This window comes from Oryzias latipes, chromosome 5, assembly GCF_002234675.1.
Source record: "Oryzias latipes chromosome 5, ASM223467v1".
NCBI lineage: Eukaryota > Metazoa > Chordata > Actinopteri > Beloniformes > Adrianichthyidae > Oryzias > Oryzias latipes.
The window spans coordinates 15166927-15186088 of record NC_019863.2 but is presented as its reverse complement, the minus strand read 5'-3'; the positions used below and the strand labels follow the sequence as shown (position 1 = coordinate 15186088).

Genomic DNA, 19162 nt, shown 5'->3' with positions numbered 1-19162 from the left:
AAACAATGTATGCTACGTTGTTAACTGTAGATCTACTTTGGAAAGAATATGAGTCACAGGGAGTGTCTTAAGCAAACATGACGTCAGCAGCACATCACCGACTTTTTATGTTGGGTTCACTAACTTTTTTTAGACCATTTACACTTTTGGTTGAAGAAAGCTAAACTGAAGCTTTCATTGCTATCTACCTGAATACCAAATTTTAGCCTTAATGTTTGAAATATAGCGAGGAAACCCTTGCTGTCAAGAAGTGACTAACATAAGGAGTTAAACAGAAATGGCACATTGCATTCCTGTCTGTGAAGCAAATATTCCTATCATTTGTGGTCACCGATGCACTCCAGTAAAGCACAAACTTTGCAGCATAGGCTTCCTAGGCATGCAAGAACATGTGGCCTTTGTTTATCTTAAAAGCAGGCTAAAACAGGGGTTTGTTTGATCAGAAAACACATTCAATGTCTCCCTGTCTGTCTGACATGAACTTGGCAGATTTTCTATTGTCAAGAATGATTGGATTTTTTAACAGGGATGCCTTGTAGAGGCAGAGTCTCCCAGAGGCAAACTTGGGCAGGGCCACTTTAATTTGTGAAAAAGAAAGTGCACAAAAACATTGCAGTAATTTTTGAAGGCAACATTCTATAGTGTCAAACTGCAAATGCTTTAAATCTTAGAACATCTACAGTGCAAAAAGACTAAGAAAATGAAGAAATCCATATGTGTACGGGATGAAGATACAATCTTTTGGTTGCTTGAGGTTATTGGATTCACAGAAAAAATGTTTTAATATGATTTAATGTGGTTGTTGGTCATTACAAATGCTGTGACTACCAGACAGAAGACTAGAATTTGAGTTTTTAACATTCAAAAAACTTCCCACTGTGACCCTGAGAACAGCTTCCAAGATAAGACACAAATCTGTTTTTTGTCAAGGAGGTTTTTCCTCCTCCTTATTCTCTCCTTTTTTGTTGTTTCAGTTCAGTTTTGCCAGTTTTAATTTGGTCACATTTATGGGTATCTAAGTGAATCATGCACTAAGTCCTTCTTTGTCCAACCAAATCCTCTTCTTTTGCAACACCACAAAACTATCCTGATCGGTGTGGTGTACATTCTTTTCCTTGTTTAGTCTGATGTAAAACTTTGCTTCCTCTGTGACCTCTGCCCCTCCGTTATACTGAAATGGGGTTAATTACAGGGTCTTCTCCACAAAGCACTTCCTCCTCTTTGTGTCATGACACGGCGATGACAGATTATTTTAAAGTGATAATATCATGGGAATCTTTTGTGTGGTTTCAAAGCCAGGTTGATTTTTAAAAACCCTTTTCAGTTATGTCCATGATTTGTAAACATGTCTATGAAGACTCTCATTCATCCAGGCAGATTCCATCATAGTAGTAGGTTTAAAGGTTGTCATCTGGACTTGGTTTTCCAAAAGGTTTTGTCAATTCGATTTGTAAACAGTTTAGAAAAAACCATATCTTCATAATAACTAAATAACATTTCATCCCCCCCTTGTTCAAATTTAACTAGACAATGCCAAAACCTTCATTCTACCCATGACCATTAACTGCAATATTGTTGTTAGTTCAGATCCAGTTTTGAGACCTTCAGTTGATCTTCTCTTAACACAAAAGTGGAATTTTCCTGGAAAAGCCTTCAGACAAATAATACACTCTTTTTCTATAATTTCTTTCATTGATTTAACAAAAAACAAAAACAAAACTCTATAAGACTTATAGATTCAACGATGTAGCTCTTGGGTTTTTATGCATATTTCTGATTGTAGCACAGAAGGGTTTCTTTCATTCTTCCTCTTTTCTATCTTTGAACTACTGTATTTCCAAGTAAGTACGGTATCTCTTTTGCGAACACACTCCAATGCTGAAACCTGCTAAAACCTGCAGAGATATGCACACTGATGACAACAGACAATCCTTTTTTCTTCTTTCTTTTGTTTTTTGTTTAAACTGAAAGTTGAATTTTGCTTTACTGTAAGACCTACCGATATTTTTTTTGTTTACAAACAATTGTTTAAGAGACAAAATAAATGAAAATAATAAAAACAAAAAACATGCATAATCTTAACTTATTACAGGAACTAAGCAGACTTGTTGTCTGATTTCAAACATTAATGAGAGACACATTGTCCAGTTTGACAATGGCAAAACAGTCTCTGAAATGAAACTTAGTAAAACATGATAAAGCAATTATAACCATGCATTTCATAAACTTAATACTCCATTTTTCCAGATCAGTACTCAGTGGGAGAATGCAGAACTATGACAGTTGAAGTGTAACAAATGTCTTTAGTACATAAAAAACACTGAAAACAATTGTGTGATAATGGACAGTACTACCAAGAATTTGGGCCAAAAGGAAGGACAGACATGTCATTTCTGCTTTTCTGTCCTTCATTAAACAGGAAAGGGACCCACATGGGCATAAGCAGGAAAACGGAGCAGGTTCTAAGTGATATACGGTGACTCATTTTTATCAGGATTTTTAATATATTTCTTTCAATATGTTTAGATTTTTATCTGAGTTGTTGCCTTAACCTCTTATTTACTGATGGATGTGTCACCTGTGTGGTTCAAATTTTTTTAATGCTTATAAATTTATTTTTAAGATACCGTTTGAGAATCACCAGGAAACGATTATTTCTTGACTCCAAGGGACATTCATATCCAGGAGGATGAAGGTCCCAGGCACACATCCTCTACACAGGATTTGGAAAATGCTTAGAAAAACTTCCACTTCCAAAAAACATTTTTTAAAGAAAACTTTCTTTATAAAGTCTTTTCTTTAAAAGAGATGTTAAAAAAAATCACTCGATAAATGTTTTCTTTTCTTTTTGTTAGAAAAAGGATACTGAATGAGGAGAATGAATTTATGTATTTTCATTAATGGCCTTTCCACCCTAACTCATAAATCCAAATAAATACTTAAATAATCCAGGAAAATTAACTTCACTGTGTCAAATAAACTGGCCCATTAGTGCTTTTTTTTCTTTATTTTTCCATGAATTGCATGAAGGATGAATAATGTCTTCAGCTGAATTAATCACTTTCATCAAGGCTTTGAAGACCAACCCCATCTCTGGTAATTAAAGGCTGTTTCCCTTAACAGAGATAAATAGCTTTCATAATGAATTCATCTCCCATTTGTGGCCATACGTTTCCCATCCACACTACTAATTACTGCTTCTTTTTTTAAGTTAATGTTTGTTTTTTTAATTTGAAATAAGTTAAGTACAGAGGGTAGGGTCCCATAAACAGTTTCTCATCACTTTTTACAGTGGGGTTTTCCTGCCTCAGTCCACACCCCTTCCAGGACAGTGATTTAGCCCTTCTCTGTCCTCACAGTCTCATTGAGCTTATCCCACACAGAACAAAGGACAGTCTTTGTGATCAAATAAAAGACACTTTAACCATTTTTTTCCCACTGAACATTTAACAGTGCACATTCAGAAACAATCCACCTTAGATACCTTTAAAATCTCGGCTCTAAACGTTGCCATAGTAATTCATGCTAAAAACCCTTTATTGAAAAAACACTTATCTTTATTGTATTTTACTTACATTATTTATATTGACAGTAAAGTCAGCAGGTCTTCTGAAATAGTTTTAGTTTTGTGGCACTCGTTCACAGGAAATAAGAACAATCTTGAAAGAAAGTCAGGAGACAAAGAATGTACTGATTGTATCTGACGGCGGACACTGAGAGCTCCCTGAATGACTCCTGTTGTGCTTCTTAACCAACATATGACATAAAAACCTTAGAGTTCTCCAAAAAGGGTTTTGTGGTTTGAGTATTGAAATAATGACACAAAAAGATAGGGAAACAATGTCAACTGAAGTTTAATACATAAATAAATGGTATAAAAAATACTTATAAAATATTCATTCATTAACGTTTAATAGCAAGGAAGTAAATGTTTTTTTTAACTGACAAACTCTGAAATTATCTCTTGAAGTTTTAAAACATACTGCAGATAAGATGATTTGTTTCTTTAGTGCAAATGCAAATGAGTCCTCTTGTTTTTTCCAGGGAACTCGTTGGGGCCCAGTTAGTCGTGTCGTGTCCTCTGTCAATTGCTTTGCCGATGACACCCTTTGCTTTTCTATAGCATTCACACCACTTGTACTGCATGGTTGCTGTTGACAAGAAATGGAAAAAAGAGTGTTTGTACTTTTATGCGTCACTAAAAGAATGAGATCCCCTACATATTGCATTTTACAGGAAAAAAAAGTCAAAATGCTTTTTAGGTATTCTAATAGTAAAGAGTAACTGACAGATACCTGATTGAGGAAGGCAAGCTAAAGGTTTTGGAACTGTAATAATTCCGGCTTGAGGTCCTCTCCAGTATCATATGAGCTATATGGTGTCATTGAATAAGGAAATAATGTGAGAAACATTCAGTTACGTTTTGTTTCTTTGATTGTTGAGTGTTTGTTCACCAAAATATCCCTTCTCCCAGAGTTACATGTTAGTAGGTGGAGCTCTTAGAGTGTGTGTTCTTTCAATAGTTACATATGATTGGAGGTTAATGAAATATTCAATTAAATAAAAAAGAAATTGTCGCCAACTTTCTATCCTGAACTCTGCAATAACAGCAGAAAAACCCTGTTTCCATCTGGATTTGTCATATCCGATTTCTTTTGATCTTGAAACATTGGGTCTAACAAAGAATTTCCTGTTGACGTCCCTCATTCCTCATAAGTTCGGAAGGGAATACCGGTACACCTTGATTCCCCTCTGCTAGTTAGGAGACTAAAAAGCTTTTGCCACAGCGCAGCAGACAGATGTTACAGTCCAGGAAGAGACACTAGCATTTGTTAGTACAGGAAATGAATCTTCAAGCTTAGTAAGCATTCCTGTCATGAGGGATCCAAAGAGAGGAACATGCAACAAGCAGCAAGAAAAGTCAATTATCGGTACTCACCCTTTCTTCTTCTGATGAAGCATGTATAAAAAGCCTATCACTATGATAATAACTGTAATGCAAATGAATGAAATGTTCTTTAACATATTTTAATTACAGAGAAATGAACTATTTGTTGTTGCAAGACAAAAAAAAAATGCACATTACCTAAAAAAACAGCTGTCAGGCTGATTATAACTGGTACAGACACTGGACAAACAGAACAAGGTAAATGCAGTAACCATAACGACACATATTTACCAGCATAAGAGTAATAAACAGCAGCTCACCACTTTCTTTGTTTGTATTTATTCCTGGAACGTCTGCAACAGATATGATTAGATAATTAGTATTTGAGTTTTCTTTAAGATCAATATCACAAAAAAGTCTTAACTTATTCTGTTAAAGAGAAAAGCTTGACATTTTGAAAGTAATTAACATTTCTGGATTGTAACTTTCAGCTAAAGACGAATAGAAAGCTGCAAAATGGTTTAGAAATGGAGGATTAAATAATATAATGATCTGATTGTTTGATGGGAGTTTGGGATGAAGAGAGTCATGACATAATTAGTACCAACACATGCGTTACCATTTATCCAAACATGAACAAGATAGAAACAATACAAACTTACCAAGGACATGTAAGGGAGAATGATATTGGCAAACTAAAAAATACATTTGATGAAAAATATTCTCATTTCAAAATAAAAGGAGAGAAAATGCAAATCAATTAACCTATATATAAAAAAAATGATGGTCCTTATTTATTATTAATTCTGATTACTTCTGACAGATACAAATGAACGTAGCTAAAGAAAACAAGTCAACAAACCCTTGATTAGATCTAAAATAATATTCACAAACAAAAGTGTCTGTTGCGCAAAGCATCTGACTGATCACGTGATATGGATTGAACAGCTGAGCGTGCTGCGTCATTTATTTAATGGCGACGCACGCACTTCATTCAGGAAAAGCACCGGCGAGACACAAGCCTTGTCAGTCCGTGCATAAAGCTTGTTTCGTACCTGTGTGCAATTGAGTGGTCCATATTAATTTGTTGAAGAGGCAGCCGGTAAGAAAAGACTTTATCCAAGCGCTAAAATTGCGCGATCACTTGTTTCCTTGTTTGTTTGGTGTGTTGTGGGACCGGAGTGTGCGCTCCGCAAATGTTTGTGTGTACTTCAGGTACCAGTGGGAATTTTCTGCATTAAGGATTAGATGTTTATTTCGTCGGTGTGCTTTGTAACTTTTGTAAATTTACACTGGGAAGTTCTTTATGAATGTGAATTTTTGCTAAATAATGAGATTTTAAAGTAATTCTTGAATAAATTTGGAATTAATACATGAACTTAAATAAGAATGTTATTAAAGTAAATGAGTAATGTTGCTAATTAACTGAGGCACTTTAAATTGCATAAATGTTTGTTGTTAATGTGTATGTTGAATTTTGTAATATTTATTACTGTTATTGTGTGTGTTTAAGGTTTTTTACCTATTGATTGCTGCCAGATCAAATGGAAATAAATCAAAGTTTGGAAATTGATCTCAAGTGGCAGTCTGAGTAAATCGATCTTCAACGTTGGACACTCAGCCCTTTTCAAGTGTGGGAAAAGTACACAAAAAAGTATAAACACTTGACAGTGTCACAATGAACTTCCCAAAAAGATCACTAGGACATACCTTTGCATTCAGGAGGTCCGGGGCTGTAACCACCGTTTTCATCACAGGTAATGCTGGAATTCCCAAAGAGGGTGTAACCTTCTTTACAGCTGTACTGTACGGTTTCCCCATATTTGGGATTTTTTGGACCACTCCAAGAACTCGAAGCGTTGGCCACTTCAGGAGGTGTTTTACAGACAACAGCTACAAAGACCAAAGAAACACATTTGTATATATATATATATATATATTTGTAACAAAAAGAAATAAATAAAAGTTTGAAATGGTAAAATGTTTAAATACAAATAGAAAATACATAGCAATTTGATAATGGAGACTTCTGGGAACCACCACAGATTAATGTAGCAGAAGACTAAGAATAACAACAATCAATTGGTGGTTTTTATATATACAATACCAATAACAATCGTCCAATACCTTGAAATGAAGACAAAGATGAAGTAGCAGTTTCTTTTGAAGAGCCACTGGCAGCTTTAGAACAAAACCAGTAAAAATATTTTCTTTACTCTCTTCACAGTTAAAAGAAGAAGTGGCTTGTAAAAAATAAATAAAAATCCTTCATGCCTTTCATGCGACAAGCTAGTACCGTAAAAAGTATGCATGCAGCCACATGTGGTGTATTTACATGTTTTCAATAAACCTTTAGTACCTTCTTGTGACGGTGAGACCGTTGAAGCTATTTGGGTTGTAGCAAGTTTGTTTCTATGAGATGTTGATATGGCAATTGTAACTGTAGAAGTGGTTTCTAGAACACCAAACACAAATAGTGTAAACAAAACAATTTACAAATGCAAATACTAGTAAATAATTCAACAAAATGTTTATGTATAATGACAAATTTAGGTTTAGATTTTAAATTCATTAAAAATATCAAAATGATTGGGGGCTTATATACCTGCTTTTGATGTTCTGGGTATTGATGATGTCAATGTTGTTGTAATTTTAGCTTCGGTTGGGATTGCTAGGAATTGGAACAGTTTAAACATTTATTTAACCTCAAAGTGAAAAGCACTCAGGAGGCTTTTATGGGAACTGACAGTGTGGAATGCAAAGTGATGTGCATGCTAAGAGAATGCCAGTCAAGCATCAGGCACAGGTGTTAACAGCTGTAGCCAGGTATTCCGCTTTATTTTCTTTAGTCTTTGTCAGAGGCAGTGAGAAAAATCAGTTCAATGTCCTGTATTTTACCCAGTTTCGCCTCCAGCTTTTTGTTAAGAGAAGTCACAGATGGACTTTTACAACCTAGTATTTGTGTTTAGTTACAGTATCAGGATAGTGTGTGTGAGTGGTCATTTCATTATGCAGTTTTAATATTAAAGACATGCATCACTTTGTTTACTGATTTTAAAAATCTCACATCTTTTATCACACCTATGTATTAGTAATAAACCTTTTACCACTGCTTTTTTTAAGATTTCTTGATGCAGTTTTGGTTCATAGAAGTGCAATTTGCTAATCCTACAACTTCAGGACTAACATTTTATCTGCTCTGCATAAAACATTAGCAGTTACTTTACCTAAGATTAGATTTAACAGTTAGTAAACTATGTCATCCTCTTGTGGAAATACTCTTTTTACATGTAGTAATCATGTTTACACATTAACAGAAAAGTCCAATATGAATCAGGAAGGGTAAGATATTAATAGTAGAGTGAGTTTAAAGTAAATAAATATAAATATGTGAAGGTTGCACTAACAATTGATTGATTCAAAATAGGTTTTAAGAGAATGGGCAGTTTTCTGTGCTATGGTTCTCTGGTGAAACCATGTCACCACCCACAGTAAACAAAAAGCTTTGTTACAGATTAACATTTTATGAGTGTTACTACACTGGTGTTCATCTACTACAGTAAAGTAGTTCTACATGCTTTCAGACCACGCTGAAGATTTAGAAAGTCTTGGTCTGCTTTTTTTTGCAAACAATTGCGCTTTGGAGAAAAACAGGTTTCCCACTGCATTCCAGACAGACACGGCTTTGATTCAGTTTCCTGATAAAATCAAACTCAGCATGCAAAGAGCTGAACTGTCTCTAACTGACTGGTAAATTCAACAAATATGTTGTCTACATTTTTACAACCAATATTTGTGTAGTAAAAGTCGTTGTTCAAATTGACATTTTAGTTTTGTCTGCCTCTAAAGTTGAATGAGAGTATAACTTGTAAATTTGAAGTATTTCTATTTTACTTTCCTTTACATTTCCTTTTTTATGACCATACTGCACTGCCTTTGTCAAAGCGTTATAGGTTTAGTTATATAAGTATATCTCCTCTGGCACCAGCTGCTCTTTCAAAGTTTGAAGCAATATTGTGGCCTAAAGGAAAGGTTTCATGTCTGAGATTGGAATATTTTTATTGACTTCAGTCTTTCTGGTTAGGTGCCGCTGCAATGATAAAGCATGCTGTATTTTAATGATGCTGAATGAAAATATGGCAGGGAAAGCTGCAAAATGGTTTAGAAATGGAGGATTAAATAATATAATGATCTGATTGTTTGATGGGAGTTTGGGATGAAGAGAGTCATGACATAATTAGTACCAACACATGCGTTATCCTTTGTCCAAGCATGAACAAGATAGAAACAATACAAACATACCGAGGACATGTAAGGGAGAATGATATTGCAAAACTAAAAAATACATTTGATAAAAAATGTTCTCATTCCAAAATAGAAGGAGAGAAAATTCAAATCAATTAACCTATATATAAAAAAATGATGGTCCTTATTTATTATTAATTCTGATTACTTCTGACAGATACAAATGAACGTAGCTAAAGAAAACAAGCCAACAAACACCTGATTAGATCTAAAATAATATTCACAAACAAAAGTGTCACAATGAACTTCCCAAAAAGATCACTAGGACATACCTTTGCATTCAGGAGGTCCGGGGCTGTAACCACCGTTTTCATCACAAGTAATGCTGGAATTCCCAAAGAGGGTGTAACCTTCTTTACAGCTGTACTGTACGGTTTCCCCATATTTGGGATTTTTTGGACCACTCCAAGAACTCAAGCCATTGGCCACTTCAGGAGGTGTTTTACAGACAACAGCTACAAAGACCAAAGAAACACATTTGTATATATATATATATATATTTGTAACAAAAAGAAATAAATAAAAGTTTGAAATGGTAAAATGTTTAAATACGACAGAGAAGACAGAAAAGGTACAAATATTAAAGAAATTAACTAGTAAAGGCTCACCAAAACAATTTGCTTTTCCAAACCACCCAAAAGATAAGCACTGTTTGAATGTAACACCAGAAAGTAAATACCTGTATAAATAAAATGGATAAAGTTTAGACTGTTTGTATGAAAAGGAAAATAAACTGAGGTCACGGTGTCATAGTGGATCATATCAAATATTATTCCAATTTAATGCTGTGGAATGCACTCCAGCATTCCACTCAGCATCTACAAGTTCAACTTTTAAATACAATTGTATTTTTCTTTAAATACAATTTTTATCTTTTATTTTGTTTAGGATTTAAGACAAAAGTCTGTAGAATAAACATAGCACTAGTACAGTAACACAACACGTTTATAATTTAATGAAAACTTTCAACATTGAATTGAATCTCAATAATGTTTAGGTTTGCAAAAACATATGAATTTATACTTACCCTTTATCACAAAGTACTTGTACGGCGTCACCAAACAGGGTACCTTGGCTTAGATTAAACTTCATGTGAGGCTGATCACGTGGGGGGCCACAGTCCTTTCCTGTAAAGACAAATTAAAACCGCTCATCTCAACACAGACACTTATCAGCAGTAACACCAGGAAGGTTTCGACAGAACGGTTTGTTTAATAATAAAGGTCTTACTTGTGCAGATCAGATCTGATTTTGTCCAATTTCCACTGTTGCATGTTGTGTTGCCAGTGCCACTTTTCCTGACATAACCACTAACGCACTCCAGCTGTAGTTGAACACCTTCTCTGTAGTCATCCACCATCCTGGATTTTTCAGATAAGTCTGTATCGTGTTGTGTTGTTGGGGGAGTAAGGCAGTCTGCTGCAAGAGGACACATAAGGAAGTAACATCAATAACTTTTTTTCGAACTGTAAATGCTGTCGTTCAACATTGTACTTCTGTTTTTTTTGTTTGTTTTTTTCTAGCTCAAAATAAAATAATAAAATAAAAATAATAAACAGAATTTGTAAGTGCTATTTTGTTTTCTATAAATTTAGTGATTACTTGTTGCTTTCAGGCTATTTTTCATAGCATGTTGCTCTTTATTGATAACGCTAATAAGATTATAATACTTGTTATCACAATAAAAATATTTTTTTCATCTGCTAACAATAATAGTTGTAATAACTCAGATGCATTAAACATGTCATTATATACACAATAAACAGTTTTGGTCTTAACGCAGAGCCCTGAGGAACACCACAAGTAAGTCTTGATAACTAGTTGTAAATTGATCAATGTCAACATGTCAAACCCTTCTATTTAGGTAACTTTTTAACCAGTTCCATGCCACTCCTCTACTTCCATATCATTCTAGTTTATTGAGTAAACTTGAATGATTTGTTGTATCTGACGTTTTTTTTTTTCAAGTTATAAAATATATATCAACTGTTTTTTTAAAATTATCTTAAGTCTTTGTAATTTCTTCAATTGAATCAATACAGCCATTGTTGAGTTTCTTTTTGTTCTAAAACTATACTGTCCTTTATTTGTTATTTAATAATTAATTCAGCCAGCTTTACTAAACCTATGAACAACTTTTTAAGGATTTTGGAAAACTCAGGTAGCAGTGACATTAGTCTATAGTCTATATGATTTTTTTTAATCATCATTTTTGTAAATCGGTATAACTTTAGCCATTTTTAATATTGTTTAGGACACAGACTGTTTTAAATGATAAGTAACTTATTATTAACTTATTAAGTTACATATAAAGGGTTATGAAATGTGGTTCCCGACCTTTTTCCCCATAGAAGTATCTAATTTAAGTAGTACATTAACATCACGTTTTTCAGAAAAGACTCTATTACTATGAGGATCATTATCAATTGTGATCATTTTATTCCTAGTCCAGTAAGTGTAATAACTCGTTGTTTTTAGTTCTTTGAAAATGTCATATTGTGAGAGGTCTTTCCCGCCACTAACCTGCTGCGTTCACTGCGAAGAGGTGGATCAACAACAGGCTCCGGAGTTTTCTTAGTCCACTAGCGTTCAGTACAACTTCCATACTTGTGTTTGTAGTAAGAGTTCAACCTAGTAATATCCACTCCGTTACTCCTCACTGTTCCTGCTCACAGTAACCACAACTGTCTGGTTTCTTTGCGGCGACCAGATCTTTAAACCCTGAAACACAGGAAGTGGCGCTGTGTTCCTTTCACAATAAGACACTAGATTTGTAACTGGTACTATTTACCCGCTCACTGTGTTTAATAGACCAGTGTTTTTCAACCAGTGTGCCGCGGCACACTAGTGTGCCGTGGGAGATGGTCAAGTGTGCCGTGGAAAATTGCCCTCATTAACTGATCTAAAAGCATTTCCCATCTCCAGGAAATCAGCTCTTTGTTCATCCAAACAGGTCCTGATAAAACACTGAGTAGTTAGGACTATAGACGATCATAAAATACTTTTTTCTTTGTGTTTATTTGATTCTATTAAAGACATTTTGATAAGAATGACGGTAACGCGAAATAGCTGCAGCTATAACTGTGTAAGGAAAAGTCCCGCAGCTTTTACTGTCTCCACGACTCCACCAATCATTCTTGAAGGCTTAATCACATGTCATCAGTCTGACCAATCAGAAGTGGTTAAAGTCTCCACTTTCTTGTTCCAATTTAGCTCATAACTCAGTCAGTTCCGACAAAAACACCAGCTAAAGCTCGTCTTTAGCGGTGTAGCTTTCCACAGAATCCGGTATCAGACCGTGGAACAAGTGAACAAAACCATGAAGCTCAGAGACGCGAGTCTTTCTGCCGTTTTCTGGCAGTTTTCACACTACATCTCCCATGATGCATTGGCTTAAAGGGACAGCGTCGTGAAAACACAACGAACATACAGTTTGTATGTAACTTAACTTTTATTACATCTTTTAGAAAAACATCTGCAACTTCCTGCTTTTTCTGCCACAATTATCACAAAAATGCACGTCAGATTGCCGGGGGGGGGGGGGGGGGGGGGGGGGGCGGCTGTAGATCAAAACAGACTATGAGTTTCTGCTTTCTTTTTTTTTTTTTGGGATGCTGGTGTGCCGCGGGATTTTTGTCAAGGTTAAAGTGTGCCGTGGCTCAAAAAAGGTTGAAAAACACTGTAATAGACCCTCATTTTTAAAACTAAATATTATCTGCAATAATGTGGTCTCAGTTTTGGCAGCTTTTGTTCACTAAGCTAAGATTAATTTTCGTCCAGGATATTTTATTTTGAAGGACCCTACAGAAAGCAGTTTTGAATGTGGACATTTTCCATCCTCACAGGAATGAATCACATAAGTGAAATAGTTAGAAAAAAAGTGAATGTTAAAACGTTTTTTTTTTTTGGGAGGAGTGTTAGTGTTGAATACACCACAATGACTGTTGCTATCCAGTCAGCGAGAGACACATGTGATATATATATCACAGTTAATGAAGGGTGTGTGTAATGCATTGCACAACATTTTTTGTTTAAAAAAATACAAACAAACAATTAAATGCAGGCACCTCAACCCATTTTAGAATTCAAACAATTTTCATTGTGGGTTATAATGTTGGAGTCACTGCTTGTGGTTTAGTGTTGCCATGGAAACCTTCCAACATCTTTCCCCTGCCCTTCTTAGCCTCACACACTTAAGGCTGGATTCCAAGGATCAGCAACCCAATTTAGTCAGTGTTGACAGGGCCAATTCCCTTCTCCACCCTTTGTGTTGCTGGGGAAACCCTTACATGTATTACACATAAACCAGAAAAGGAAAAGTTTAGTAACTGGTTATTGCATCTCTGTCTGCACACTTGTGAACATTTTTGGAAAAACTATGCAAGACTCTTTTGTAAAGAAACACAATGATTTAGATCTTTAAAGACAACGTTTGAACAAACTTGAAACACAACCGGTTTGACAAGGAAAATGCAACAGCCTGCAACTGATGTAACCAAAGTGATATGTGACCTGTAACATGTCCATATCACCCCCTCTTCCTTTAAAGGTTCCAAAATTTACTTCAATGAATACTAGCTGAGCACTGGCACTGCATACTTTCCTTATCTTTGCAAACACCCTGTACAGGGGAGATTGAGACACCTCCCAATTCAACAGATAACCCACATTAATGTGCTTCTCCTAATGTCCGAGTTTAGAAAACGTGTTCCAAGACCTGTGTAATCCATCCTCCTTTAAAGCATGGAAAAATGAAAGCTTCCAGGGAAAAACAACGCCTAAGTGTAACACGAGTCTCCATTAATAATACAGGAACTATTCAAATTAAAAAAAATAAAAATTGAAAGTTTTTAAACACCCATTCTTCCAAAAATATACATACAGCAAAACTATGTGGCCAAGTAAACTAAATGGTCAATGGTGAGGTTTCATTCAGTGTTCCTTACTGTCCTTTGAAAAGTAGACCTTGATTATCTGGCAATACATTATTTTTTAAAGTTATCTGTTTTTCTCAGATTCAGCCACACCACAGCGGTACTGAAAACCCTGAGTCAATGACACAGTGACATCTAGTGTTTAAAATATAAAGTACGCTGGATGAAAGATTACATTTACTTTACTTCACATCTTTTTATGCAGTAAAAAAAAATAAAGGAATCTTTCAAAACCTTTAAAGTAATTTGAAATACAAAAAAAAAGAACACATCCACTTGTAACTAAGGTAACTGTGCATTTATTATACAGGTAAAAGTGTAAAAAAGAAAAAACCTCTTTGAGCCTTAATAATTAATCTGGCAACTCAGTATATTTTTGGCAAACAAAGCCATTCTTAAATAATAATTAAATTTATTTTTCCAAATTGGCTCTCGCATCAGTTTCCAAGAAATTAAGCAAATGGAACGCAGCTGATGGGTGAGGCACAGGAGACCTTTACCACTCAAAGAGCCATTCGCATTAGTTTCCCACCAAAATGAAAACACAGGAGCCGCAACACCCTTTGGTGTTTCCAGTGAATGGCATAATTTCCCTCGTTTTTAAAGTTTGCACTCTTTATTCACTTCTCATTAAACCTCATTCAACACGTACCGTCTTCAGAGGCGGTCCTGGCCAGTTTGAGGCCCTGGGCGAAACAAAATATCATTTATTTTACTTTATATTAAGCATAAGTAAAACATACTTATAGTTGAATTCACAATGAAGATATAGTATGTCTTTAATTCACACTTAACACGCATCAGCTGGCTTCTGGCAAAAATTGCCAGATTTTTCTGTTATTTTTTTTCTTAAACTGAAAAAACCCTGATACAAATTATGAAAGAATAAATTCTGGTCATTTTTGTTGGTTTCATAAAGGAACATCAATGGAAACTAAAGGACATATTCTTCTGTTTTTCGTGCTTAAGTGTCACATAAAACTGAACAAAAAAGATAATTGATTTGGTACATTTCATCTGAAGCATTGACTATATACGAGGACAGCAGAAGAGCTTAGATAAAATCCACTAATAAGCTAATTAACAAGACTAGTCTAATTAAGTGCAAACCTTCATTAGCCAAATGTTGCTCCAAATTTTGCTCCTCCAACAGTAAATTTGGTTGTATTTGGCGCCCAGAAAGAGTTAATTTTGGACACCGCCTGCATTCCTTTATCCTTGGAGGGTTTTTCTTCCTTTTTTTTCTAAACTGGACGCTGATATTTCCTTTGATTTTCTGTTTTCATTTTTCACAACCTCGAATAGACTTTTTTGTCTGTCAAACACCCAAAGTTAAGATGAGTGTGATGATGGAAACAAATTCACTTTGATGCAGAATCGTTTCTATTTTGTTCTTTCTAAAACTTTTCACAAAATCCTGTAAGCCCAATAAAGTATATTAACTTTATGGATGACAACTATATTTTATTAGGAAGCAGCTGTTAGTTTGTTGCGGGCTCTGGAATCATAAGCGGGGAGTCTGAGCGCCCCCGTCCATGCAGTGTATTCCAGACAGAAAGCGCAAAATAAGCTCTTAGCAGCAAGTTGACACGATATGGGAGCATTTCTGTAGCATAATTAAATGAAAAAGTCAATACCAGAAAAGCTTTTTTTAATTTTCAAAATGAAGTTGCATGTGTTGACTCAAAATTAAAAAGGAAAAGCAAGCCCCTTTTTCTTTTTCTTCTTCAACACTGCTTATTCTGTCAATTAATGAAAATGATAAAGAAAATGGTATTTGACATTTAATTTTCAAAATGTTCTCTGGTAACCGGTGGCGCAGTGGTTCCTTAAATACTTTTCTTTGGGGGTAAGACTTTTAAGAATACACAAATAAATGTTTTCAGCAAAACTTTATTTTCAGTGCATGAACAGAATACCATGTCAAGGTTATAGTCTCCCCTTTTCAGTCCAGTTGAAATATTTTCCCTTTTTTCTTCCCACATAAAAAAATAATAGAGATCTAACATACCTCTATTTTTTCTCACCCCAAAAAGCACCCACCAAATATTTATAAAGGTGCTGTACAATGTACAAACATTTACATCTACTGTCCCTACATAATGTAGAAGATACCACAAGGATTTCTTTTTCTAATGAAGCAATGCAAGGCCACGGTATGATGCAAAGATCAGATACAAAATGGTCAAAATGAAACGAGGGGATACAACAGAGCAGGAGAGACAATAAAGAGCTTTTTTCTGATTCGAGACCAGAGTGAACAGCCCTGTACCTGACACTCAGAGGTACTCATACATGCCCAACTATTGCACAAGGTCTACACACTTTCTGGTTCAGAGTGCAACCAGATTCGTAACCTGAATACTCTTTTGTACAATCACCAACTTAAACCTCTTTTTGGTTGTCATTCACTTTCACATACATGCTACGACTCTGCAATCCCTGAGCTTTCCTGAATATGTCATCTATTTAAAGTACAGCATTTAAACTTTCTCACTATATTCAATCTCATCTTTGTTTAATTTTGTTTTTTACACTTAAATATTATTAAGTACTTGTCTCATACTTGTTTTACTACTCTACAATAAATAATGTTTAGATTTGGCTAAATACCAGTCTTACATCAGAAGCATTTTTAACATCAGAAACTCATTACATCACTCTGGCCTCTATGATACTTCAAGCTACCCTGGCACACATTTCCACAGCAGAATAGACAGATACATACAATTAAAACCCTAATTTTTGTTTTCATCAACAGGCAATGACTAAACAATCAGAGACAAGACTAAGAGCTTGAAAAACTTTACATCATCTGCTATTTTGGCAATTTTAGGAACCATGAAGGGTCTGCTGAAAAAAAACATAATATCAGTGCACTGTAAAAGAAAAGCATCGGTAAACAATGCACATCATAAAGAAAAAAATATCATTGTGTATGCTACAAGGGCAGGTGCAGTGCAATGACAATTAAGTTCTCTATTTATTTACAATTTTTTTTTTTTTTTGAGTGATAGCAAAGATTTGGTACAGCACAGCAGTTTTGATGGCCAGTCTCTACATGTCATGAACTATAAAGAGCAATGGTTCTTCCTACCACTCAGTTACATTGGAAATAAGGTGACAGCTCAAATAGTTTTTTTTTTAATTCTATATAAAAATTGTTGAATGGTTTGGTACAGCTACATATACATAGAGTATTAACTATTATCCCAATAAATTACACTCTTTTTTATACACATGGTAAACAAGATCGCAAACCACAAGTTTTCTGGTCTTTAGATGATTTCCTTTGTATGGATGAGTGTCATGGTGATACCCAAAGAACAGTCTAGACCAAATGGTACAGTAAACCTTTGCTCCATTCTGTTTGACGTCTGTCTGGTGTCAAGAATGAGATTTACAAACAAGAGAGCGATTTACCCTCAGTAATGGGCTGAACACGTGCATTAAAGAAAACAGGAGAACAGAGTGCATGCAGTTGTGTAAAACTTCAAGAAAAGAAAGTCCAAATATTTCACAATGGGGATAAACAAAACCCTGCGAGAATCCCACGTGCTGTACAATACAGAACAGAGGCAGGGCATGTCTCAATTCTTTGCATATGGATCATTGCATTAAATTGGTTGTGTTTGTTCCACAGGATGTTCTGAGGACCGGGATCTTTCCACATTTCAGAATGTCTTGACTGACAAGGCCCAGAGCGTGCCACATTTGCTGAAGTCCACATCAAAGACGCCAAAGCAGCGGACAAGGCAGAGAGGGGGTGCTACATGCCTCAGTGTTTCACAGCGCTCCCACATTACAAGTCTAGTCCAGCTGTGGTCCATAGACCAGGAAAGTGGCACAATGTTTTCATTTGTCCTAACTTCAGTGTTTTCATTTCTGTGTTTCATGGAAGAACTCTGACAAACAATCCACTGAAGATATTGTTAAATATTCCATTGCACAGGTTATTTCTTGGTGACAGTTCACTCACAAAGGCCTTGGAGGACCTCTGCTTTAGAGAGGATTTTGGCAGAGCATTGTACCTTCCAAGGGCCAGGGCTAATGGGTTCCTTTGGGCTTTGAAGCCCCCCTGGCATGCTGTTTGCAGAAGCTACAATATCTTCTTTCCTAATTTCTTCATAGTACTTGAGCAATTTATCCCCACGTATTTTGGGCTCCTTTGCTGACCCTGCAGCATTTCTACTTGAAGTGTCTTTAAAAAATGACTCCTTTTTGTTTGTGGGGCTTTTCCTGGAGTTTCTGTTCTCTGTAGTTTGGCCCATGCCATCAAAATCTCTGTACCCTGAGTCTTTTCCTGTGCCTTTCTCACTCCCTCCTATTGTTCCAGAGAATAAGGACTCTCTCATTACCCTTCTTTTCGAGCCGTCTTGTTCACGGATAGATTTGATTCTTTCTCTACCCTGAGAAAATCTTCGGATCTCAGGATCTTTGCTACTTTTCTTTTCACCTTCTAGGTTGTCACTGCTCAAAGAATGCTTTAATTGCCTGTGAAGGCTTTGTTGATGCTCTGTTTGCTGCAGAGTTGATACTGCTCGCTGTTGGACAACTTGAGTCCTCTTCAGGCTTGCTGTCTGTGTTTTCGCATGAGTCTGAGGCTTTCTGCTGCTGCTCAGCTCTGCTTCCTGTACCGGACTGTCTGTCTTATGGAGACTGTGGCATTGCTCTTTGGCTTTAGGAAATGTATCCGCTGTATTCTTTGGGCTGGTTAGCTCTCTCGAGACTTTTGCGGACCTCGTCCTCTTGTAGAACTTATCATCATAAAAAACCGAAGACAGCCTGTTGACCTTATTGTCCGTCCACTCACAGTTTTCCTCAATTGAGCTTAAACCCCGGCTGCGGCGGGCCGATGGTCTTTGTGGGGATCTGGTGTTCCAGCTCTGAGAATGATTCAGTTTTCCAGAAGGGGGTGACAACACAAAAATGGAAGCCCTGTTTGGATTTGGAGAGGACTGGGGAGATGAGGCGGAGAAAAATACATCTTCAGAATAGTTTGGGGATGAATTGAGTTTTTGATCACGATGATCTG

The 19162-nt window shown here is 35.8% G+C and overlaps 2 protein-coding genes across 12 annotated transcripts in view; both read right to left on the bottom strand.

Moving 5' to 3' along the window:
• Window positions 1–3830: 3830 nt before the first annotated feature.
• On the bottom strand, window positions 3831–11913 carry LOC105354097 (complement factor H). 9 transcript variants are annotated; one of them, XM_011475041.3, is made up of 15 exons: window positions 11717–11911; window positions 10424–10612; window positions 10221–10320; window positions 9802–9872; window positions 9466–9648; window positions 7494–7559; window positions 7248–7343; window positions 7016–7069; window positions 6599–6781; window positions 5551–5583; window positions 5209–5241; window positions 5087–5128; window positions 4940–4991; window positions 4296–4371; window positions 3831–4151 (listed from the first exon to the last, which is right to left on the bottom strand). In XM_011475041.3, exons 1-14 carry the CDS (start codon window positions 11796–11798, stop codon window positions 4314–4316), a joined length of 1242 nt encoding a protein of 413 aa, XP_011473343.1. In that variant the 5' UTR covers window positions 11799–11911; the 3' UTR covers window positions 3831–4151; window positions 4296–4313. The 9 variants fall into 9 exon arrangements, with proteins under 9 accessions (XP_011473343.1, XP_011473345.1, XP_011473346.1 ...); XM_011475043.3 differs by lacking the exon at window positions 4296–4371 and having other exon boundaries at window positions 11717–11913; XM_011475044.3 differs by lacking the exon at window positions 7016–7069 and having other exon boundaries at window positions 11717–11912.
• A 4089-nt stretch (window positions 11914–16002) lies between these two features.
• The window catches only part of LOC101160155 (membrane-associated guanylate kinase, WW and PDZ domain-containing protein 3), a 129192-nt gene continuing 126032 nt past the window's right edge, over window positions 16003–19162 (bottom strand). For 2 of the 3 annotated variants that reach the window (XM_020703262.2, XM_011475038.3), the window contains one exon: window positions 16003–19159. In XM_020703262.2, the coding sequence (XP_020558921.1) occupies window positions 18099–19159 (1061 nt within the window). In that variant the 3' untranslated portion in view covers window positions 16003–18098. The remainder of the gene's footprint in view (window positions 19160–19162) is intronic. The other variant, XM_011475040.3, reaches the window with a different exon arrangement.